At 41.7% G+C, this 25969-nt stretch overlaps 3 protein-coding genes across 6 annotated transcripts in view; 1 reads left to right on the forward strand and 2 right to left on the reverse strand.

Annotated features, from left to right (window-relative positions):
- The window catches only part of LOC147998836 (uncharacterized), a 924038-nt gene that overhangs the window by 617956 nt on the left and 280113 nt on the right, over nt 1–25969 (reverse strand). The gene's annotated exons all lie outside the window — the stretch shown is intronic.
- The window catches only part of LOC147998853 (uncharacterized), a 343457-nt gene that overhangs the window by 128841 nt on the left and 188647 nt on the right, over nt 1–25969 (forward strand). The window lies entirely within an intron of this gene.
- LOC147998857 (uncharacterized) lies at nt 16385–23552 on the reverse strand. Of its 2 annotated transcripts, none has more exons than XM_087595537.1 (6): nt 23465–23552; nt 22282–22380; nt 19740–19899; nt 18414–18557; nt 17615–17781; nt 16385–16898 (listed from the first exon to the last, which is right to left on the reverse strand). In XM_087595537.1, the coding sequence occupies exons 3-6, from the start codon at nt 19748–19750 to the stop codon at nt 16834–16836; spliced, it is 387 nt and encodes a 128-aa protein (XP_087451663.1). In that variant the 5' UTR covers nt 19751–19899; nt 22282–22380; nt 23465–23552; the 3' UTR covers nt 16385–16833. The 2 variants fall into 2 exon arrangements, with proteins under 2 accessions (XP_087451663.1, XP_087451662.1); XM_087595536.1 differs by lacking the exons at nt 22282–22380; nt 23465–23552 and adding an exon at nt 20936–21133 and having other exon boundaries at nt 16385–16669; nt 16793–16898.

Below are 25969 nucleotides of genomic sequence, written 5' to 3' on the forward strand. Positions count from 1 at the left end.
GGCCTCCCATGTCCACCCTGTTCCTGTCCAGGTTCCTGGCTGTCACATTCCTGCACAATGGTGAACAAGTTTTCTTTTCTGATTCTCATAACAAGAAAATGTTAAGACTAAACTATCTAATCTTCAACCCCATCCGAGATCTGAGAAGGAGAAATGTTGCCTGAATAAAAGGAAATTCAGAGCAAACAGCTTCCAAATCTAAAGAAATGACAGAAATTGTTGGCTACCCTGACAGACAGTCAGCAAATGTTCCTGTGTCATTGTGGCATCCACCTTCAACTCACTGGGCCAGGAAATCTGACAACAATCCTTTGAAGCACGTCACTTGAAGGACTATCCTATTTTTTCTCCAAAAACTTGGACAACAGACCTCCCATGATCCACTTCTGCACAGTTTGGACAGCTTTCTAGCAGCAGCAGTAAGTGGGTACTATTTCACCCAATGGCCACTTTGCTCCTTTACAAGGAAACTCCAATTAGGATTATTTAGAGCCAATCATCTTCTTCAGAATAGACTGGGGACAATGCCAGGAGTTGAGTTCTCTCCCACTGTGAAAAGCCTTTAACTACTAGGACATTTGAAATGGCAGATTCTTCAGACCTCTAAAGGATTTGAGAACCTCCTTTGTATGTAAAGTCTATCTCAGTGGACAAATGTAGCTTTTTTTCAAGGAATTTACTTTCTGCTTAACTTTAAAAACATACACAGGAAGTTAAAGAAAGCTTATTTCTGTACCTAACTAAAGCAGTACCTAACATGACTACAAGACTGATTATTTATAGTTGAAAAGTACTAGCTTGCATTCCTTAAGTATCCATGGCAGTGTGCAGTAGTAATTTTATAGAATTAGAATTTTACACCACATTATGAATAAGCTTTGTATACTTATATCTTAAACAATAATTAAATCATTTATGCAAGTACAATTTTCAATTGTATTATCATCCAAAATCCATGCCATCCTAAAATCTTTGTGACTTGGTGTTGTGTTCTAGTATAAAAAGAGGTAGAATAATCTATGCTTTTGTCATTTTTGCCCCTTTCTCCTGCTTTCCCACAACACTAGATAGGAGAGAAAAAGGTTTGAGGAGAGAAAGAGAAAGGAAGAAAGACATTCCTGATTCTAATCTGCTTTACTGTTTCCTCCCTGACAATGGCCAGTAAAAACTTGCAACCAACCCCCTAAATGACAATAAACATCTATAACCCACGGCAGACAAATAACCACCCACCCACCCTTCCTCTTGAGAATGAGGGGGTCATGTTCTTTTAAGATGCTTCGGGCTGTGTGGGGTGACAACATGTTTTGGGACCTTACAACAATTGGGATATTTTCCAAATCCTGGGAGACCTTGCAGTTTCCTATGCGTCCAGACCCTGAATGTGGCAGGATTAACTGAAGTCCTGGCTACATTAACAATTGAAAATACAAACACACATTCCTATCATTTGAGGAAGGTCACCCAATATCTACCCCTTGAAATTTGCTCAAAACAATTAGTCAATCAGTTTTTTATTTATCTTCAGGTCACTTCTTAGTAACCAGGCAGAAAAGAGACAGATTGTTTGCCAAAATTATATCAATTGCTTCTAAGCCAGTCACCAATAGAGTTCCTGCAGTCCTTTGAAGTTTCATCAGAGAGGCTCTATTTTGCACAGACTCACAATACTTATGTCTCCCATGTGGCAAACTAAAAGAACTGTTAAGATCTCCTTAAATAATTCAACAGTTTTCCCAATCCAAAGTCTCCCACCCTCCTCCAAAAAATCAAGAGATTCCTCACAAACATCTCCACTCACTTCGGTACCAGTTTATATATCAGTCACATTTCTGTTACTGCAGAAAAATACTATGACCAAGAACAACTCAAGGAATACAGTTCTTCACATTGTGGTAACCAGCCCCAACTACCAAATTATTTCATTGCTAAGTCATAAATGTAAGGTGGCTACTGTTTTGAATTGTAATGTAAATAGCATGTATAAAGCATGTCTCATATGTGGTTGTTCCCTGAAGGGCTTGCAACCCACAGGTTGAAAACTGCACTTGTGTGTGGTGGTGGGAGGGGGGGTTGTGAGTTTTTTGTTTTGTTTGTTTGTTTTCCTTTTTCTCAAAACCCAAATGCTGATAAGAACATAGGCCAATATCAGGCTCTTCAATTTTATTCCATTAGGCACTGTGTCTGCTCTCATGATATTAACATGCTGGTTTTTCTTTTTTACTATTCCCCAAAATGAAGGTGAAATCATTAAAGGTGATGCCTCCCGCAGTGCTTTACTGTCTTATTAGTTAGCAGTGTCTGACTGCCCTGCTCAGTTGTGCTTTCATGTGACTTCTGAGATTTTTTTTTTCATTCCCATGAAGTTCAGCATTGAACATCTGTGACTTATACCTGATTTTAGTGGAAATGCATTAAGATTTTTCTCCAGTTAGGATGCTGTTGGCCTTGTATATTGCCTTTGTATTGTGAAGTTATGTCTTCTCCATATCTCAGCTTCTGCAGGACTTTTTCTTGAATCGCTGTGTGATTTTGCTAAAGAAATTGTCTGCCTCTAATGCAGTGATCATGTGTTTCCTGTTCTTGGTTTTATGTGGTAAATTGTTTATTCATTTGTATTTGTTGAAACATTCTTGTACCTCTGGAATCAAGCCAGCGTCATCATGGTACCTGATACTTTTGGTATTTTCCTGAATTTTATTTGTCAGTATTTTATTGAGAAATTTTTCACTTAAATGTTCCTTCCAATCTTATTTTCTTTTCTATGTTGCAAAGAGACACCATGAGCAAGGGAACTTATAGAAGAAAGTTTATTGCGGCTTACAGTTTCAAGATCATGAGTCTTTGATTATTATGCTGGGGTACATGGCAGCAGGTAGGACACCATGTTTCTAAAGAACTGGCTGAGATCTTACATCTTATCTGCAAGTTGGACACAGAAAGTGACTGTTAACTATAAATGGTATTGAATTTGGAAACCTCAATGCCCAATCCCATAACATTCCTCCAACAAATCGATATCTTATAATTCTTACCGAACATTTCCACAAACCAGGAATAATCATTCCTATATATGAGTTTATGGGGGCCATTATCATTCAGATCACCATATTCCACTCCCAATTCCTCATAGGTTCTTAAACATATCATAATAAAAAAATACATTAGCTCAGCTTCCAAGACTCCTGTAGTCTTTCGGTCTCTGTACAGTTTATCCACAGTGCTTTATGATACTCCAGGCAGTCCCTTAATTATTCCCCCTACAAAATCAAAAGGCAAATTATACACATCCAATGTGTAATGCCAAAAGTAAATGTTATCATTGCAATGGGAAATTGGGAATGTGGTGAGTAAATTCACGGCATAAACCAAAAAGAGCGCACTCCAAATTTGCTACTTCTGATGAATGACAAAGGGATTAGATGGGTCCACTCCCGTGGCTTTGCTGATTGCAACATAAATCCTAAAACTATGTTGTATCACAGAGATTTGTGGTGCTTGTGTTTTTATTGTCATTCGTTTCTAGGAATTTTAATTTTTCCTTATGGATTTCTCCCTTGGCCCTTTCAGTAGTGTGTTGTTTGTGTTGCTGACTTTCCATGAGTGTGTGCACTGACTGTACTTTCAATTGTGTGATATCAGTTTGATTCCTTTGTGCTCAGATAGAATGCACGACACTACTTCAACCTTCTTATCTTTCCTGAGGGTTGTTCTGTGTCCTAACCCGTAGTCAATTTTGGAGACAGAAGCACAGGCTGATAGAAAATATATGTATAGTTCTGTGTAGTTTGTTAGGTCCATTTGACTGATGATGTCACTGAATTCTGCTCATCCTCTTTTGTTTATTTGCATGTGATCTGTCAAGTGGTCAGAATGGACTATTAAAACCAATTACAACCACTGTTATAGCTAATCTGTAGTTTCATATCTATCTGATAGTATGTACTTTTAAAATTAGGAAGCTTGTGTTTAATATGTATTTATTTAGAGTTGTGGTATCTTTTGATAATTGCAAAGTATGAAGTGAATGTCCTTACATGTTGTGGACAGGATTGGTTTGAAATCTATTCTGTCAGCTAGATAGAGAAACTGCATAGAATTGCTATAGGGACCTGTGTCTTAGGTCTGTTTCCCTAGTATATCCTCTACATCTCTCATGATGGTGATCCTGTTTCTGGCTAAATGTATGTCTGTTTACTGGGGAATTGAGTTTAGTGACATGTATTAAATTTTGTCATTTTGTTAATTTTTGTGGTTTTTATTGGCCTCTTTTGATTGACTGTCATAGTTTTGTTACATTATTTCCTGTGTCCTCTGGTATTTTATGCTTCCCTTCAAACTAAAGTATTCCTTTTAGGATCCTCTACAGAGCTGTCTTACTGGTTATACATATTTTGTTAAATTTATTTTTAGTGTGCATTCGTCAGCACAGTAGCTGTGCAGCTGCCTGCCCTCCATGGTATCAGATCTACTTTCCAAACAATAACGCTCAACTCTTACTGACTGTGTAGCATATTGGCTGCTCTTTGTTCCCCTTGGACAGCCCGCAGGACCAGGTGCTCCTCTCCCTTAACCATGGCTGCTGTCCTCTTCCTCTCTCCTCTCCATCACACACGTTCTTCCTTTATTCTCTGGCAGCTTCTTCTTCCTTCTTCCCTCCTCATGATCCTCTCTAGCAAAGCCCTCAAAGCTCCCCTCCCCCATCTCTTGGCTGTGCAGCTGTTGGCTGGTGGCTTCTTTATAAACACAGTTAACTGGGAGCAGGGTCAGGTTTTTTTTGGATTAACCAGTCTTGAGTTCTACAAATTAGCAGTAAAATACAAGCAGAATTAGGCCACTCCACCACAAGGATTTCTTTTGCTTTGTTTTGTTTTAATTTTTCTTTTACCTTTTACTTTATTTTATTTTTGGCTATTTTTTAATCATTAGTTTTTTTATTTATGTATATTTCAAATGTTGTCCCGCTTTCCTGACTCCCCTCATCAAATCTTACATCCCATTTCTGCTCAGCTTTGCCTATGTGACAGTGTTCCCCCACCTACACATATCCATCCCCATCTCACACCTCTAGGATCTCCTTTTGGTGGGGCAATAGGCCTCAGGGTAGTCAATGGCCTCCCACCCCATGATGCCACTTAAGTCAGTCCTCTTCTACACAGTTACCTAGAACCATAGAGCCATCCTTGTATATACTTTGGCTGGCAGTTTGGTCCCTAGGAGCTGCGGGACTGGTGACAGAGGATCTGGTTAGATATTAAAGACAAATGGTTTCTGCTTTCTCCTCTTTTTTCTGGTTATAGGTGAAATCATGTTTGTTTGCTTCCCTTTTTTGAAATTATTGAGTTGATTAATTTCTTGGTTTTTCTTGTGTATAGTTTAGCTCATTTTCTTGGGGTTTTCCTCATATTATCCTCTGTTGTGCTCTCTTAAAGAAAAATATTGTTTAAATTTGGTTTTGTTGTGAAATATCTTGGTTTCTCTATTTATGGTGATTGAGAATTATGCTGGGTATAGGAGTCTGGGTCTGCAATACATCTGCCCAAATTTTTCTGGCTTTTGGAGTCTCTGTTGAGAAGTCTGGTGTAATTCAGATAGGTCTGAATTTATTTATTACTGGTTATTTATACCCTACCCCTTTTAAAGTTCTTTCTTTGATCTGCGTATTTAGTGTTTTAATTATTATGTGAATGGCAGAGTTTTTTCTGGTACAATTCATTTAGCCTTCTGTAGGCCTCTTGTACAGTTATGGCATTTTCTTCCTTACCTTATGGAAGTTTTCTGCTATAATTTATTGAAGATGTTTACTGGACCTATGAACTGGAAATCTTAATTCTGTTCTATATCTATTATCCTTAGATTTGGACTTTTAATTGTGTCCTGAAATTCATGGATGTTTTGGATTCAATAAACCATACATGTTTATCTGAGATGGGTGTTTTGTGTTTTGTGGGGTGACCTCCTTGATGCCAACTCTTCCATTTAGTAGCAGGTTGGATAATGAGACATGGTTAGGAATGGTGACCTCTTGACATAAACTATATGAAAACAGGGAGGTTAATTTATGTGTGTCAAGTATCAGTAGTCTCCTGGGTGGTTTTGGTTCCCAGTTGGCCATGTGCAACAGTTTCAAAAGCCCAGGTTTGATGTTCCTTGGTTTTCCTATGATGATGCACTCAGATATGACAGATATCAACAGAATCCTTGTCAAAGAACTTAATTTATATAATAGACCAAAAATTACTAATTATGTTACAAAATATTTGATCACACTGTGATCTCCAAGAATGTATTATTTACCGATAAACTATTGTGTGGTATAGCATCGCCATGGCACAGACATTTAACACGAGGGTTGGTTGTTTGATGCAAACATGGACTCTAATTTGGTAAGGCTAACCTACCACACACCTTTATTGCAAAGTTAAAACTGCACTTAGGTTCAGAAATGGTCAAGGAAGGACTTGAAAGGAAATGAAGATAACTAAACCAATGGAAAGTCTTTGAGTTGAAGGATTTTTAGAAAGTGTGCAGAGGGAACAGGAATGCTCTTCTGGGAGGTCAGTGAATTAGGAAGGACAGTTGGGAGTTGACTTCTGTATCTGACTCCTGCGACTTCATTGGTAAAAATTAACGTCTGGAATTTTGTGTTGTAAAACAACACATTGGCTCTGCAGCTTTTGGCAAGGGCCATGGACAGAGAGATCACACCAGCTGGGGACAATCTGAAAAGAAGTCAGGTTTTCTTAAGTCACCTGAGAAGTCCTCAAGGAGAGAGGAATGAATGGGTAGCACCATAATAGAAGGCCTTAGGATCTCAGATAGTTCTACTCTAGATGCCTTGAAAATAGAAGCAGAAAATGAAAAACTAAATGACTTCACAGGAATTAGCTCAATTCTGAGTATGATTATTTCATATTGGCATTTTATACCTGATTCATTTTTTAAAAAATTAAAAAAAGAGCCTTCTGTTTTAATGCGAGGCTGTCTTAGAATCACAAAATGCTTACAACACCTACATCTAACAGTATCGGGCTAGAGATTCTACTTTTAAATGCATCACCATCGACAGCTTCCATTTAACCAGCAGGGTCCATGCCAGGCAGACACTGAGCAGGTTGTATGTTCTGTTAATCTCCACAACAACCCAATTCAGCAGAAACACGTCCATTTTACAGGTGAAGAAACCACAGCTCAAAGCAAATGAGTATCAGGGTCCCCTCAGTCTCACTGTCTGTCACTTAGACCCACATCCTTCTCTGTACAGGGAAGACATGGGCCTGATGTGGCTGTGCAAGCTGACTCTGCTGAGATGATCAATGCTATTCTTGACCCTGGGAGAATTTAAGACAAGGTGACCCACAGACTCCTGGGATAGATTCTATCTCTGGGTTCTAGGGTGGGACACAGTATCCCTTGCCATGGGTCTCTACTCAGCTGAGGAGTCTGTTCCCATCTGTCAGCTTCTATGGCAGTGGCTCAAAACACTCCTAGTGGTGCAACCCTTTAATACAGCTCTTCATGCTGTGATGGCTCCCACCAGGAAATTATTCCATTGCTACTTCATAACTAATATTGCTACTCTTATATGTCATAGCATGCTAAGTATCTGATATGCAAGGTATCTGACATACACTCTCCTAGAAGGGGTCATGACACACAGGTTGAGCAACATTACTCAATAAACTTTTTTTTTCTTTTATAAAGAGAGGCCTTCATCTCAGAAGGACCTGGACCAGATGCCCTGTAGTAGTGACAAGTTTTAGCAGGCCCAAGGCTGCTTGCCTTAATGACACAGACATTCCTGGCTAAAGGCACAATCTGAAATCACTGTCCCCAGGATATTTCTTACCTCAACCCCCCCCCCATTACAATGTCTGTCTCCTTGGACATATCTGTCCAGGAAGCCAGTCCCTGTAGTCTCTGATACAAACAGAATGCTAAAGGCAAGAATGCTTTCACTCTGTTGGCCTACCGTCACTTCTACAGAAGTAAGTTCAAATCCCCGAGTGTAAATGTGTGTCTTTAACATAGTGTGTGAAACTTGAAATCTCATCTGTTTGTGTTAGCAAAAACCTACTCTCACTTCAGATTAACAGCTGACCAACAATTATTTTCAGGAGACCACAGAGGCTGGCCAGGCCTGCAGAGTCAGATCCCCTCCCTGCCTGGGATGATCCCACCCAGGTTGGACTTCAGCTTCACTTATCAGCTGATATCAGAAAAATGTTATCTTAAGATTCTGCAGTCCACGGTCTGGACAAAAGTTGTTAAATGGCTAGTATGGGAGTTTTCTCCAGCTTAAAATCATTCTGGTCTCTTCTCTCCCCTGGGCTGCCCTCTGTTCTCTCAGGTCTGTTGGTCCTGGAAAGACCTGGGTTCACCTCAAGGCCTGGGTTGTGGAGGAGGACTTTTTGTTGTGGAAATGAGCATGGATCAAGGATGTAGCCCTACTCTGACTGGGCAATTAAGCTGCAGAAAATCTTCTCCAATGACAGAACTAGGTCATGTGGGAGCCAACACTGTTTCAAAGGGAGAGCTGGTTGCTTTCTCCTGGAAGAAGCACTTGGGGGTTGACTGTCACTTCTGAACCTTCTGTTCTAAGTCACTTCTCAGAAGGGGCACTTTGCTCTGACTTCTCCATGGGACCCACCCAGCACTGGGGCTGGAGGATCCTATGGTGTTGCAGCTCTGAGCTGGGAGGAGGAGCTAGCACACTGACATGAAGAAGCCTGTTTTCACAGCTGATCTAGATCTGAGGAACAGGTGCTTTTAAAGAAGCATGTGAAAGTATCTCCTGCAGGAGGGCTCACTATGCAGGGAAAGTCACACAGGACAGGGAAAAGTGGCTTCCCAACTTCCACTGGGCAAGAACCAGGGAGGGTATTGGATGGATGATCAGAGAGTTTGAGAAAGGCCTGCACCTCCCTGAGTGTCCTCCCTCAATCATAAGTCCCCCTACTGCCCCAGGGGCACACCTGAGGCTCAGCAAAGCCTGCCACCTGCTGGGGTCCCTCAAACTAAGCAGTGAGTGTAGAACTGTGCAAAACACATCTGGGGATGGGGAGACATAAGTGTCAGCTGGGCCTGTCCTCACTGCCTTTAGACTCTAATGGCAGGGCCGGTGCAGGGAATGGCTACTCCAGATCTCAAATGTCTTGGGCTGAAGAAGTAGGAGATGTCAGAGTCAGGGTCAGGGGCCGGGGCCGGGGCCAGGGCTGGGGACAGGTCAGGGTCAGGGTCAGGGTCAGGGTCAGGCAGAGTCAGGCAGAAAAAATTCAAGTCCCTGCCAGCAGACTGATAGGCTATGGGCATGAAGAAGTGCTGTGGTAGAGAGTGCCCTTGTTCTCTCTGGTTCGGCAAGTAACCAAGGTGTGATGGGAAAAGTTGGGGAACTCACAGACAAATGATTTGACACCAAATCTTCCCTTTGGCAGCATTTAGGAGAAGAAGCTAAGGTCAGGAGAGGTGACACCTTGCCATAAGTTATGTGACAAGAGGGATGGTGAAATGATCCCTTGTGATAAGAATCAAGGTTTCCTCTGTGGCACTTAGGTCTATACTGGCCCTGTGCAACAGCTTCAAGAACCCATTTCTGATTTTCCTTGGGATTCCCGTGATGATGCACTCAGTCAGGATTGGAAACAACCAAAATGGTAGTCAAAGTGCTTCATTTAAAAAATGTAGGGAACACTGCAAACTCATGTTTCAGGATATTTGATTACATTGTAAGCCCCAAGATTTGTTATTTACTTAAAAAAATGTACATCTGGTGGTGTAGGTCAGCACTAACACAGACATTTACCTCTAGAGCTTGGTGGTTTTTATTGATAGAGAAATTGCATAGAATCGCCATAGGAACCTGTGTCTTAGGTCTGTTTCCCTAGTATATCCTCTATATCTATCATGATGGTGATCATGTTTCTTGCTAAATGTATGTGTGTTTACTGGGGAATTGAGTTTAGTGACGTGCAAATATTATTTAAACCTATGTATTAAATGTTGTCATTTTGTTAATTTTTGTGGTTTTTATTGGATTCTTTTGATTGACTGTTGTAGTTTTATTAAATCATTTCCTGTTTTCTCTAATAGTTTATGCTTCCCTTCAAGCTAAAGTATTCCTTTTAGGATCCTCTACAGAGCTGTCTTACTGGTTATACATATTGTGTTAAATTTATTTTTAGTGTGCATTAGTCAGCACAGTAGCTGGGCAGCTGCCTGCCCTCCATGGTATCAGATCTACTTTCCAAACAATAACGCTCAACTCTTACTGACTGTGTAGCATCTTGGCTGCTCTTTGTTCCCCTTGGACAGCCCTCAGGACCAGGCTCTCCTCTCCCTTAACCATGGCTGCTGTCCTCTTCCTCTCTCCTCTCCATCACACACGTTCTTCCTTTATTCTCTGGCAGCTTCTTCTTCCTTCTTCCCTCCTCATGATCCTCTCTAGCAAAGCCCTCAAAGCTCACCTCCCCCATCTCTCTGCTGTGCAGCTGTTGGCTGTTGGCTTCTTTATGATCACAGTTAACTGGGAGCAGGGTCAGCGTTTGGGGGTTAACCAGTCTTGAGTTCTACAAATTAGCATTAAATAAAAGCAGAATTAGACTAATACACTACAGGGATTTCTTTAGTTTTGTTTTGGTGTAAGTTTTCTTTTATCTTTTCACTTTCTACTTTATTTTAGGCTATTTTTTTTATTAATTGGTTATTTTATTTATTTATATTTCAAATGTTTTCCCTCTTTCCAGACTGCCCTCATCAAATCTTAAATCCCATTTCTGCTCAGCTTTGCCCATATCACAGTGCTCCCCCACCCACACATATCCATTCCCACCTCACAACTCCAGGATCTCCTTTTGGTCGGGCAACAGGCCTCTGTGTAGTCAATGGCCTCTCCCCACATGGATGCCTCTTAAGTCAGTCCTCTTCTACACAGTTACCTAGAACCATAGACCCATCCTTGTATACACTTTTGCTGGCAGTTTTGTCCCTAGGAACTGGGGAATTGGTGACAGAGGGTCTGGTTAGATATTAATGACCAATGGTTGCTGCTGTCTCTTCTTTTTCTGGTTGTAGGTGAAATTATGTTTGGGTGCTTCTCTTCTTATTTTTGAAATTATTGTGAGGTGATTAATTTCTTGTTTTTTCTTGAGTATAGTTTAGCTCATTGTCTTGGATTTTTCCTCCTATTATCCTCGGTTATGCTTTCTTAGTTTAAATTTGTATTTGTCATAAAATATCTTGGTTTCTCCATTCATGGTGATTGCGAATTATGCTGGGAATAAGAACCTGGGTCTGCATTACATCTGTCCAGGATTTTTTGGCTCTTTCAGTCTCCGTTGAGCAGTCTGGTGTAATTCAGATAGGTCTGAATTCATTTCTTAGTAGATATTTATACCTTACCCTGTATAATATTCTTTCTTTTATCTGTGTATTTAGTGTTTTAATTATTATGTGAATGGAGCAAATTTTTCTGGTTAAATTAATTTGCGTTCTTTAGGCTTCCTGTACCTTTATGGCCTTTAATTTCTTTACCTTATGGAAGTTTTCTGCTATGATATGTTGAAGATGTTTACTGGACCTATGAACTAGAAATCTCAATTCTCTTCTATGTCTCTTATCCTTGTGTTTGGACTTTTAATTGTGTCCTGAAATCCATGGATGTTTGGATTCAATAAAGCATACATATGTATCTGAGATGGGTGTTTTGTGCTTTGTGGGTGACCTCCTTGACCCCAACTCTTCCATTTAGTAGCACGTTGGATAATGACACATGGTCAGCAATGGTGACTTCTTGCCATAAATTATATGAAAATAGGGAGGTGACTTTATGTGTGTCAAGTATCAGTAGTCTCCTGGGTGGTTTTGGTCCCCGGTTGGCTGTATGCAACATTTTCAAAAGCCCAGGATTTATATTCTTTGGGATTCCCATGGTGAGTCACACAGACATGACAGAAAAAGACCAGAATAAACAGGATAGTACTTGACTTATGTAATAGAGAGAACATTACTAAGTTGTGTTACAAAATATTTGATCACACTCTGATCTTCATGAATGTATTATTTCATGAAAAACTATTGTGTGGTATAGCATCGCCAGGGCACAGACATTTAATGCAAGAGCTCTTTGTTTACTGTGAACATGGACTTTATTACTGTTCACCTCACCTACCTCACACCTTTACTGCAAAGCTAAAGGGCACTTAGGTCTAGAGCAGATCAAGGCACAACTTGATAGGAAATGAAGATGACTAGGGCAATGGAAAGTCTTTGAGTTGAAGGATTTTTAAGAAAGTGTGCAGAGGGAGCTACAACGCTCTTCTTCTGGGGGGACAATGAATTAGGAAGGACAATTGGGAGCTTTACTTGAATTCAGCATCTGACTCCTGAGACTTCATTGGTAAAATTGATGTCTGGAAATTTTGTGTTGTAAAACAACACATTGGCTCTGCAGCTTTTGGCAATGCCCATGGACAGAGAGATCACACCAGCTCGGGACAATCTGTAAGGAAATCAGGTTTTCTTTCTTTTTTTTTTTTTTTTTGGTTCTTTTTTTCGGAGCTGGGGACCGAACCCAGGGCCTTGTGCTTCCTAGGCAAGCGCTCTACCACTGAGCTAAATCCCCAGCCCGAAATCAGGTTTTCTTAAGTCACCTGAGAAGTCCTCAAGGAGAGAGGAATGAATGGGTAGCACCATAAGAGAAGGCTTTAGGATTTCGTATAGTGCTACTCTAGATGCCTTGAAAATAGAAGCAGAAAATGAAAAACTAAATGACTTCACAGGAATTAGCTCAATTCTGAGTATGATTATTTCATATTGGTAGTTTATACTGGATTCATTTTTTAAAAATTTAACATAAGAGCCTTCTGTTTTAATACTAGGCTGTCTTAGCATCACAAAATCCTTACTTACAAACCCTGCCTGGCGCCCGGCATCTAACACTACTGGGCTAGATATTCTACTTTTACCTTCGTCACCATCGACAGCTTCCATTTAACCAGCAGGGTCCATGCCAGGCAGACACTGAGCAGGTTGTATGTTCTGTTAATCTCCACAACAACCCAATTCAGCAGAAACACGTCCATTTTACAGGTGAAGAAACCACAGCTCAAAGCAAATGAGTATCAGGGTCCCCTCAGTCTCACTGACTGTCACTCAGACCCACATCCTTCTCTGTACAGGGAAGCCATGGGCCTGATGTGGCTGTGCAAGCTGACTCTGCTGAGATGATCAATGCTATTCTTGACCCTGGGAGAATTTAAGACAAGGTGACCCACAGACTCCTGGGATAGATTCTATCTCTGGGTTCTAGGGTGGGACACAGTATCACTTGCCATGGGTCTCTACTCATCTGAGGAGTCTGCTCCCATGTGTCAACTTCTATGGCAGTGGTTCAAATCCCTCCTAATGATGTAACCCTTTAATGCAGCTCTTCTTGCTGTGGTGACCCCCATCACAAAATTATTCCATTGCTACTTCATAACTAATATTGCTACTCTTATAAGTTATAATGTGCAAGGTATCTGATATAAATCTTTGTGAGTGGTAGCTCCCCACAGGTTGAGAAACATTGCTTTATATACTTTTTTTTGAGAAGCCTTCATCTGAGGAGGACCTGATGCAGGTGTGAGAGCAGAGACACCCTGATGTAGTGACAAGTTTAGGAGGACCCAGGCTGCTTGCCTTAATGGCAACAGAGATTCCTGGCTGAAGGCACAATCTGAAATCACTGTCCCCAGGACATTTTTTCTTTTTTTTTAAATTTATTTAATACTTAATAATAATTCTTTGGTGTCCGGGCAAACATCCCCCTCCCCCCTCCCCTTCCTTATGGGTGTTCCCCTCCCAACCCTCCCCCATTGCCTCCCTCCCCCCAACCTGTTTTCACAGCTGAGCTAGATCTGAGGAACAGGTGCTTTTAAAGAAGCATGTGAAAGCATCTCCTGTGGAGAGCTCACTATGCAGGGAAAGTCACACAGGACAGGGAAAAGTGGCTTCCCAACTTCCCCAGGGCACTCAAACCAGGGAGGATTGTTGAATTTGTTCATTGTCTATTGTTATATCCCCCTTTTCATTTCTAATTTTGTCAGTTTTGGTATTGTCTCTCTGGTGTGCAGTTTGTTTCAGGAACAGGTTGTGTGTCTGGTGGATATTCTCAACAAAAAAAGAAAAAACAAAAAGAAAAAGGAAACAAACAAAAAAAAAAGCAAGCAAACAAACCAACAAAGAAACAAAAAAACCTACAAACAGCTCGTGGTTCCCTTGACTCTTTGTATTTTTCTCCTTGTTTGTAATTGATTGATTTGATTTGAGCCTTGAACTAATTTCCTGCCATCAAATCCTACCACACACTCTATAAGATGAGGCTTTGCCTCACCTTGGTAAGAGCAGCATGTAATAAATGAAGCTTATGCTGCTCTCTCTAGTGGGGATGACATCACAATCTCACTGCAAACCATGCACAGCGCGGTTGAGGCTGTATTAAAGTAGCCCACGATTTCAGTGCTCCCTGCGTGCCATGAGACAGTAGTAACATGAGTCTCCCTGCACCTGGACAGTTTTCACTAGGGACTACACACACACACACACACACACACACACACACACACACACACACACACACAAACGCACACCGCCTTTACTGACATGGTGCACATTCTTTACACACCAAAAATAAAGTGAGCAGTTATGAAACACATCAATAATGGAATCAATGGAGGGAGTTGTGGGGAAGCTGGGGCTTAGAGTTACTTAAAGGCCCTATGCAGGCTCAACTTTTGTTGGAGGAGAAACTTCAAGTGCAATGTGGTTCTTTATTTTCTTTCTCTCTAAGGAACACAGGGTTAGGATAGGACCTACAGATTTGAGCATGTCGGGTAAGTACAGGGACACTGAATTAAATCCTAGGGATGGAACACAATTAATCTTCTACAAGATTACAGAGCAGCCTGGATGAAGATTCTCAGGTGAAAATGTGGACATCTCAAGGCAGGCACTGGACAATGGCTGTCAGTCTTGACTGAAGACTGGAAATGGTTTGCTATCTCATAGGAAAAGAAGGCCCCTCTGTCTACACTGTACTCTAAGGACAGTTTATTAGGTTAGGCATGACATGAACTATTGTCTCATGTCACAGATGTCAGTACAAAGTATCCAAGGTGTTGTATGCCAATGGTAGCATTAACAGAACAAAGCACACAGTGTCATTAAGACATAAATCATGAGTTTGTGTAGCAAGACCCAGGCCTCTTCCAGGTTCTTAGATAGTAACTGAGAACCTCAAATACGGTAGTGATGTGATAGTGTGGGGTGAATCTAGTTACAACTACTTTCTATCATGACACAGAGTACACTTTTTGTGTTATGTTCAGCTTATAATGAATGACTAGACCTAAGCATGAGAATAACCAAATTCTACATTGCTTCTCTAGCTGCTGAGCTTTTAAAAGCCCTGGGGTGACAGCAAGCTTTTGTGGACATTCTGGATTATTCCTTCTGTACTTTAACTCTCTGAGTCACCTCCACACTCAGTAAGTTAGTTCAATTCCATAAATTGGAAATCAGTCACTGGAAAAAATACATTCTCAATACGATCTCAGATTGGCCATGGAAAAAGGGTAGCTTGAACTGTCCCACCTAGGTTCTGGGCTTGCACAGGCCTGCTCTCCAGAAGAAACCTGTGTTCACAGCAGCAGGCTACATTCACTATAGATGCTCTTGAGGTTCCTCCCTAAATGGCTCAGATTAAAATAATTTTCTTGCTAACAATCAAAAAACTGATTATGCCAAGCTGGCCTAGAAGAAGCTAGCTTCTTTTCTGTATTTTATCAGTTGTGCACAATACATATGGTCATCATTGATAACAGTTGAAAGATCTGCTCTTATATGGAAACTAAGTGATGCTGGAGGATGATCCTGACCCACAATGAGGAGTGGGAACACCAGAGCCCTGTACGGATGCCTGGCAACCTAACACGTTGAGCACGCACAGCTCAGTAAGTTCCCTGTGAACACACATCTCCTGAGATCTCTCTATTTAATTGGAGGTGATCCTGTCCACCTAATACAGCACCTCATGTGGAATAACAGAAGCCACCTGCAGGAGCTGTGGTGATGACTCACAGGGTAGAGCATCTGCTGCTCTCTCAGAAGAACCACATGGACCCTAACAATTGGGTAAAGCATGTCAGTGATTATATCATAAAGTGTGTGCCGAGAAAAAGCCACATTATCCACACAAAAGACACTGTCACACTGAGTACCCCTTGGTGACTCTGAATTCACTTATTAGCCCGGGCTCCATGGAACATGCAGAGATCCATCTCTAGCTGTCAGTTCTAAGCCCTCAGGAGGGGACAGAACCCTTGAATAAGAATGATGGTCTTAAGAGTCAAGAGATAGAAATCAATATTTATTCATAATGAATACATTTTTACAACAAAACAGGATTAAAATGAATGAATAAAAATATTTAAAAATATTGGAAAGTGAAAAACAGTAACAAGAACATATTAATATGAAACAACAAAAAGAAAACTTCAATTAAAATCATAACAAAAATATTTCTAAACAGCATATTCTTAACGAACATTTAGAAGCACAGATGTATTGCTGTTTCTCCTCTAGCACACATAATGAAAGGTGGTCCCCCAAGTTGTCTCTCAAGTGGTGTTTTCTGAAGAAGAAAGTGAGTAAGACCTCAATCAGTCAGGCTGGCTTAGTGTTATATAAATTTAGGGTCTCTAAGAAATGACAAATTAACTCTGAGGAAGAATACTCATCCAAAAAATGTTGTTACCGTTCAGGATGTTTGTCATCAGGGACTCCTGAGAAAGCAACTTATTCTTCAGGAAGCTCTCTTACTGCTGTGTGTCCAATTCCAGCTCTCTTGCACTTTCTGAGACCTGGGAGAGGAAGGCAGTTTTTCAGACACTGATTTGGTGGTGAAACGCAAGCCAGCTGTCAGAATGCTGCCTTCTACCACCTCAGTTCTATTGGACAGTCGACATGGACCTTTTAACTGATATCACTGTTGCTAACTCTGTGGGCAGGGAAAATCTCCAGCAACCGTCACAGTAATGTGGGCTGCCAATATGGGACCCAGACTTATACCAGTGCAAACCAAGAACAGGGCAATGGAAGGGACCTCATTGGGTTGCAGGAAGAAAGGAGATGTCCATATGTCACCAAGGTTAAAGCCAATGAGAAGTACTAATTTGACATTTGCATTTTGTTCTTATCCCGCAAAGGTGCCTCCTACACAAGAAGTCACATGACCACTTGTCATTTGTCAAGAACCAAGAACTTGTTCAAAACTCTACATAGCATCCAATCTATCACGTGCATGTGCAATAATGTGATATGTTATTGATCTGTCACCATTTCTATAATGCAGCTTCAAAAAGAGCAGCAAAATATACTTGCAAAATAATTCAGTTTCTGAAAAGTGGTTGACTTCCCAGAATACTTGTGCATAGGCAGAGCAATGAACAATTCCATTACATGAGGTGGTTGGCTGGTTGTGAGTGTAAATTAGAAAGGTGGTAGGAGAGAGCAAAGATGTATCAAATTGGCAAACTTTATCAGATATTGTTAAGCTAACACAGCTGCTTGTCCCTACCAGATGGTGCTGGGTCTGGACGTTGCTGGTCTTTATCTTTCTTGTTGAAGTCAACCAAATATTTCTGGTTCAGTGCACACTCAAGATGTCCCTCCTTGCTCCCCTGCTTCCTTGGGACCAACTTCTTCCTGCATGTGTTCTCCATCAGGAGCTGGCTGAGCAGGTTTCTGGAAATACAGTCTGCATAGTAAGATCATGCTGCCCCTTTCTCCCATTCCTACTCCCAAGTACCACTAACTCTACCAGGTCCCAGATACCCATGAAGACTTAATAAAATGCATCTTGATACATATAATGCTGCTGCACAAACCACAAAGAGTTAATTCAGGGAAGAATAAATTGTTTGCTTGGCGTGAGCACCAATTAGTGTCCACATCTCTCAAAAAGAACACGGATCTACATCTATCCATGAAAGCCCAATGCATGGGGCAACATCAATTAGTAGTTGGCAAACACCTGCAAAAGAGGTCAGTAGAACCAAGAGAAGGTCATGCTAACCATGTGGTCCACGCACTGAGTGTTGTAAAACCTTGTATGACCACAGAGGCCCAGGTCAGCCTAATAACGTTCTGCTGACTTCAATCAGTGCTGTTCTATCTAGAGCCTTCTGAAGATGCCTAGACAATCCTGGGATGAGTAACAGTCTTTTATGGAACTGAAAACTGAGTCCTGATGACCCTGGCACACTGATGTGTAAACAGCACAAGAGATAGAACCAGAGCTGAAGACCGTCCAATCCAGAACAAAGAAATCAGAAATGGCCATTCCACAGGTGACAGCCTTTCTGACCAGGACTTACCTAGAGAAGGTAATCTCCTTCTTCAGCTTATGGTTGTTCTCATGGATCTCAGTGTTCTCCATCTCTAAGTTGTGCAGAATTGACATGACCGCCTCCTCCATTCTCTCCAGGTCTTCATAATATGGATTTGGCCTGAAGTGTGGCCTGGCCCCAAATGATAGAATACAATGAACATCAGCATTTAGGAAGATATGAACTCAGGGTGGGTCCTGTACTACACCAGTCCTGGAAGGACACCTTCTGAATTCTACATATTGGACCTTCTTCAGCTTCAGAAACTTGTTTTTCTGCGTCCACCACACCAGAATCTCGGCATCCAGATGGAGGGTTCCCTGGCTCCCTTTATTCAATCAAGAGGAAATCTGCAGTCCAGCCAGTTGAGCTATCAAGAGCCTAGGCCACACCTCCCCATGATCCCCCACCCCCAACGCACCCAGAATCCTGTGATTTCCTTTTTCCTGTCCTGATAACAGACCATATATCAACCCAAAATTATAATCTGCACAACGAATACAAATATACAGGCAAACGTGGCCACATAAGCAAAGAACTGTGCTGTTGACAGTGGGGCTCCTAGAACAAAGCATTCGCATCACCATGAAAGTGTTACAGGTAAATACTCAGGCCAAGACATAGACTCCTATATTCCAGGTGTGGAGGGAAATATAAACATATAACGGTTGTGCATATGCATTTGGATGTATGCACACACAGACTCACAGACTGAGACACACCCACAAAAAAAAAGAGAAAAGTTAACAGAATCAGAGAAAGAGAAAAACAAATATGGAGACAGAGAGCACTGTGAGAACCAGGAGAAATGCATGCACCATTGCTGTCTCAGAGTGCAAGACACACAGACAATAACAAACAGGCCTGAGCCTGAGACCTTCTAGTCAAGCATTGAGATGAACAGTTTGGGAACAGGCCCCTCGGGCTGCTGCCTGGATCTTCCAGCACTGAGTCCCCTGCCTAGCAAGTACAGAGACTCACCATAAACTCACTGCAATTACAATCTTGCAAAGCCACCATCTGTCAAGGGCTTTGCAAATGCACACTAGACACTCACTCTCCCTGACTTTATCCCCGAATTCTTCATTCAGACCACAAGATCTGCTTTTCAATAAATTGAAGCAGATGAGTCCATTTTCCATCTTGCTCCTCAGGAAGGGTCAAGGTTCTGAATCTCCTCTATATGGGAGGTGAGGTTTAGCACAGGGTGGTTAGGGAGGCACAGCTTTCTAGAACCCAAAACCTTAATAGGATAAGAAGAAGGTGACCTTGCAGACCCAGGAATGAAACAAGAGCATTTGGAGCAATTCATACCTGTTCTTCATGGATCTCTCTGTCAGAAACCTCAGGCGATCTCTCAGGTCATTTCTCTCCTCGGTAATGAGCTGCAGCTCTTTAATCAGCCTCTCTTTTTCCTTCTTGGCCTGATTCTCACTTGGGGCAGTTTCAGGGGAAGATGTTTCTCTCCCAGCATCTGTAGGTAGAAGAACACAAGTGAACCTGCATGGGGAGAATGCATAGAGTGTACATAGACCACAGTTAGGCCTAAACAGGAGAACAAGCCTGGAACCCAGTGTCACTGCTAGGCGATTGGTCTATCCTTAAGAGGCCTCCTCAGTGGATCTCAGTTCTCCCACTACTCTATAGAGACCAAGAGATGTAAGCAGCCAGGTGTGCCCTATGCCGGACATCAGGTGCTTACATGTACTACGGAGATGGCTTCTCCAGGATTATCATCAACTGAACAGGGTACAGCTTGGTTTCAGGACCATCACCCCTGTGGTTTCAGAACTCAGATGATAAATTCACCATCCACAAAACTTGAGTGATTGGAGACACTCAGATGTCCTACCCTGATACTCTAGGCCAACAACTTTGGATTTAAAACACATTTCCAGGGAGGACATGTTAAACAGACTTATCAATTCCCCTATATGAAATAACAAATGCCCCAGAAGTTCCAATAGGTTACAGGATGAATCTTGGTCCACATGTTCCAAACAGTTTTGGTATTTTAGAAAAATGTGTGTAACACACAACCTCTAATATATAAAGCTAATGATGACCCTGCCAGTTAGAAGAAATCAGAGAAGGTCTAAGAACATAAGGTTATTGCCTGGAGCACAATCTCTCCCTGTTACTACTGTCAGATACCCACTGTATTTAAAGAAGCAATGATAGTGAAATACATTGCTGCTGCCCTGTCTAAACTCAGAAAAGGTGGACCCTCCATGACTCCTGATCGTGTTATTATATCAATGTAACCTAACAAATTCACTGTAAAAGTAAAGGCCAGAAATTCACAGGATAATAGCATTGGCCTTACCATATACTCCCTGTGGGGTTGGGGAAACTAAACTTCTGAAATCCTGACTTTCAGGAATTGTGATATTCATGAAAATTCAATTCCTTTTCCGATGCTCCAGTTGTTGTGGCCCATTGCTAGAAAGGTCAGCTTAAGCCTGCAGCCCCCCTGACAGGGAGCTCAAAATATACTGCCCAGAACTTACTAAACATTCCCCAGAAGTGCTGTCTTTGTCCATCATTACTTTGAGACGAAAGGCCAGATTCCTTCACTCTAGTCTGTCCACAATCGACGTTCCCCCTCCCAAAACGCTTGCGAAGACGGGAAAACATGACTTAGCTTGTAACCGCTAGACTCAGTATGAGAGAAACTAGGGCACTGGTTGTCACTACAACACTGGTGACATCACAGAGGATGCCAGAACTCTCTAGGAGACAATAGAATGTCCAAGAAGGGACAGCAGATGTCATGGGGAGCAGACTTTGTCTCCCTGCTAATGTTCTCCCTGTACTGAGCATAAGCAGAGGTGCCCTTTCCAGGAGACTTTCCTGGGGCAGAGCCACTGAGCATCTCCTGCTTCCAAAGCCAAATTTTCCTCAAGGCTTGATTATAAAACCCTTAGTAATCCCTATGCATCTAAATGAATGTTTCCTTCCATATCTTGCCCCAAAATGTCTCATCGTAACTCAAATTGTCCTCATTCACCAATGTTAGCCATTAAAACTTCCTGAGATTTCACACCAGCTTGAATATGCAGTCAAAAGTTCTCCTGTCTCATTATGTACAGGTGCTTTAAATCACATCAAGAAATAGTCTGCATGTAGGTTACAACATGCGTGTGTGTTAGGGGAACACTCATGAAGTCATGTGCTTAGCAATCGACAATTGCCAGAATATTCCTTAGGAGAAAGAGTTGAAGTCTTTAAATGCTAGGAAAAGTGTGGAGACCAGTTGGCAGAGGAAAGTGCAATATTGGAGCCAGCAGTGAAGGGAACCTCATGCTGGTGGTGGGGTTCTCCTCTCTGCACCAATGTCGCCAAAGGAGCACTGCTCACAGGCCTGAGTAAGATATACCATGAGCTTCTATCAGAGAAATAAAATAGTCAAGAGATATAGGGGGTGCACAGAAAGGTCTAAAATGAGGCTATAAACATCATTAAGTGGATAGAGCAAGGTCCCAGCACCTGTACACTGGGAAATGGCCACCACACCAAACACAAAAGCATCTATCATAGTGAAAAATGAATACTTTACAGAATGCACACACTAACATTGATTGATCACATCCATAGTTCAAATTTTGGGGGCAAATTCATGGCCCTAACTATCTTTCTCTCAACTTATATACCAAAAAATAAGAGAGACAGAGAAAAGAAAAAGTCAAAACAAAATCCCAAGTTTCTCATATGAGGACTGCAGGAAGTGTTATATGGTAGTCAGTTCTGATTAGACATTTTAGATAGAACAGTACACAGTGACCCTTGATGTGATGGGCCCTATATAAAGCTTTTTGCAATATTGGAATTTTAACAAACCTCATCCAGAACGTACAGAAGAGGTAAGGATGTGATCACCATGTCCTTGCTCTCTATCAGGTTATTTTTCTGTGTCCCCGCTTGTCAGGCATAGAACAGCAACACTCTGAAATAGCTGGTAGACATGGGAAAACGTGGTTAAAACTATAGTTGTGGGTTACACACCTCAACTGTCAAAGGCTAATGCTGTCCTCACAGTCCTTGGAAGCCACTCTTGTAAGCCTATCTATTGGAAAGTGGAAGGAGGTTTATCTGAGCTCAAAGTGAACCTGGCCAGCCAGGGAGAGGGCAACATGGGATACTTGAGACCCTGTCTAAAACCAGCACAGAAACCCACCCTGCATTCAAAGCATCATCCACCAATTCTCGATTATCTACCATTCTCTCCCTACCAGTCGTTCAGTTTGGAATGGTAGAAAAAAAAAAAAAACTGGGACTGATCTTTCCATTCTAAGGACCTTGATATCTCTTTCCTTAGGTTCACCTTAAGAGTGCATACAAATGGATATCATCATCTGAACATCGTAGTATTATCTACTCTGTATATGTAGCATAATACTGTGCCTATGACAATCTCAAGCTTCCTTGAGTGTTGTTGCCCCATCAAGAAGTGTGATGTACTGAGGCCAATCCCTAGGGATCCTTTCAAGGGATTAGAAGGAAGCCATCAGAGATACTCCACTTCTTTGTCATTAGATTAAATCAAGTTGACACAATGTGAACCTGGTGGGCTATTTAACCATGCATCTTTCTCACAACCCCATCTTTCTGAGTTCAGTCTATGGCAGAATTCATTGCCCACCATCGTAGATATTTCTTTGTGTATTTCCACAAGAGCCAGGTTTCTTTTCTTTTTTTAAAATAGAATTAGTTGTAGTCAATCAACTGTTGCCCTATGTAAGAAATGATTAGTATATATTGTAACTTACCACTCTGTATTTGTGTATACAAGTACATTATTGAAAATCCAGCATTACTGAGGAATTGGAAACCAGTGCTGTGGCCTTGCCTTTCTGTGCCTAGTCCTGGCTCACAGGCAGCAGGGGGCAGACCTTGAGGTCCTCTTTAGGGACAGAGTGATGGTGAATGGGAACTGAGCAGGCAGAGAAACACAGCTGAGGCAGCTCCTTTCAGGTATCAAACACATCATCTCCTTCCCATCTTAAGGGCTGTTGCTGAGGTCTTGCCCCCATACCTACCTTAATAGCAGCAAATTTGTTACACAGCAGCCAGCTCTTTCCTATTGTTCTGTAATACGCCTCCACATCATGGATGCCAACAAACAAACTAACAAAAAACAAAAAAACCTGACATTGAACTGTGTGGTGCTGGTCACATACCCTGTTATATTCTGTATGTTACGAGGTTTGTTAATCTTAACAAGTTCCCCAACTATGAGCTTCACATAGGACCCATTAGATTCAAGGAAAATAGGAACAATTATGTGTAAAATGACCCAAGTCAGGGCCCATAGACAGCAGCATTTCCAGCACTTGTGCTTTAGCCCATGTGGATTTTGCAATGAGCTGGGCCTAGAAATATCCAGTACACAGTTGTGAGCTGTTGCTCTGGGTGAACTGTATTGGCGTGTGCATTCAATAATCTACACCTATTTAAATGAATTCAGTGTTCCTGTGGTCTGAGTCCAGACCCCTTGACATCAGGTCTTACCTTCTGCAGCACTCGGGAAAAAGGCTAAGTTTAGGAAAGGTGACGTCTTGTCATAAGTTATGGGACAAGAGGTATGGTGAATGATCCCTTGTGATAAGAATCAAGGTTTCCTCTGTGGTATTTAGGTCTATACTGGCCCTGTGCATCAGCTTCAAGGACCCATTTCTGATTTTCTTTGGGGTTCCCGTGATGATGCACTCAGACATGATTGGAAAGAACCAAAACGGTGGTCAGACTTGATTTATAAAATGCAGGCAACATTGCAAACTTATGTTGCAGGATATTTGATTCATATTATCAGCCCCAAGATAGTGTAAAAAAAATTACCTCTGGCAGTTCAGTTCAGCACTAGCACCGATATTTTACCCTAGAGCTTTTTTTGGTTGTTTGTTTGTTTTTTGTTTTTGTTTTTGGATGAACAAGTACTTTCTTATTTTGTGGCCCAGCCCTAGCTCTTACTTCTTTGCACAGTCACAGAGAGACCTCAAACATATACTCAGCCAAAGGCAGGGGAATGTAGAAAAGAGCCTAAGGCAATACCACATAATGACATTGAAAGTGGGTGGCCAAAAGGTGTTATAAAATTCACCTCACTTCAGTGAGTGATGACATACCAACCTGGTGGCCTACGATTCTGGAATATTAATCAGAATCCTTTCGTCATATTAGATCTTAATAGAAACAAGGAAGCAGTCCTTTCCTGAAGTATATATTCATCATACGTAAAGAAGATATTAAATCCATATACAACTCAGAATAGAATTATCCCCCAACACCGGAAAGATCTGGCAACATTAATATTAGAAGCTTCTCCTGTGTTACAGTGGTAAGCACAGAAGAAAGAGGAAGATACGGCTGAACACAAAAGCATCAGGCCAGAGCACTGTTTCTCAGGATGAGTTGCTAGGTGAAGGTAAATAAACCTTACTAAGTTTAATACAGTATTACATACACTGTTGTAAGTAACTGGAGCCGAGGCTATCCACAAAGGTTTGCCTGTCTGTGAAATCTGATACCCTAACTCAGGTGTCTTCCCTGGCCTCAGTGGGAGAAGGTCCACCAGCCCTACAAAAACTTGATGTGTCTTGGTGGAGGCACACTCTGAGGGATATTCCTCTACTCTCTCAGAGGAGATGGTGTGAGGACATTGGGGAGGAACTGTGGGAGAGAAGTAACAAGAGAAAGGACAGCAATTGGGATGCAAAGTGAATTTAAGCCTATCAGTCACTGCTCTATTGCTGTGAAGAGACACCTTAACTAAGGTAACTAATAAAAGAATCAGGGTGTGCCCATGTCTCCAGGTAGAAATGTAGCAGAGGACCAGCTTATCTGGGATCACTGGGACGGGAGAACCTTGTTTCTGAGGAAGCTTCATGAACCATGATATTGGAACTTAGGCCTCTGAGGCGGGAGTGAATTGGCGGGTGGAGGAGCAATCTCATAGGGAGAGGGTGTGGGGGACAGAAGAGAGACTCATGTAGAGGAACATGGAGTGGGAGATAAATTGGAAATGTAGATAAAATAATGAAAGAAAACTAAAAAACATGAGACTATGAGTATCATTCTAATTCAAGCCTCAAATAATAAAAACATAAATGCGAGAGTCGCCTGGTCCTGTTCATGTCATCCTGAATCTTAAAATCTTTTTTCCTCCAAATTCCGTGCCACATGAGGTGCACTGACCTGTCAGCTGCCTGCTTGGATGACAACTGCAGCAGCTTCCCTATGCACTTGCTTTGTAGGAGCACGAAATCTATTGAGCTCCCTTTTCCAAGTTGGAACTTTAATTGGTAAGAGTCTTGCCTTGAGGACACCTTCCACATCTCTACAGTACAGAGGCAGGAGGCTTATCGTTAATAACATTCATCTCCTTAACTATGTCACCCTCCTCTTCAGCACATGACTTTGCTGTGACACTAAACTTCTTAGTGATCTTTTCCACTCTAAGCTGCACATGGTTTTCATGTGTTTGCCCTGTGTGTTGTTCCTTCTCCTGCAGTCTTGAGGAACAGTGACCAAAAGTAACCAAACCA

Source organism: Rattus norvegicus, chromosome 19 (genome assembly GCF_021556685.1).
Source record: "Rattus norvegicus strain SHRSP/BbbUtx chromosome 19, alternate assembly SHRSP_T2T, whole genome shotgun sequence".
NCBI classification, from domain to species: domain Eukaryota; kingdom Metazoa; phylum Chordata; class Mammalia; order Rodentia; family Muridae; genus Rattus; species Rattus norvegicus.

What these genes read in the sequence shown, in the direction of transcription:
- LOC147998857 (XM_087595536.1), bottom strand. Translation starts at nt 21,062, where the DNA reads ATGTTTTCCCGTCTTCGCAAGCGTTTTGGGAGGGGGAACGTCGATTGT. An exon ending in GCACTTCTGGGGAATGTTTA is followed by an intron (nt 19,900 to 20,935) that starts GTAAGTTCTGGG and finishes TTCTACCTACAG; the next exon opens with ATGCTGGGAGAGAAACATCT. An exon ending in AAGGAGATTACCTTCTCTAG is followed by an intron (nt 17,782 to 18,413) that starts GTAAGTCCTGGT and finishes CTGTATTTCCAG; the next exon opens with AAACCTGCTCAGCCAGCTCC.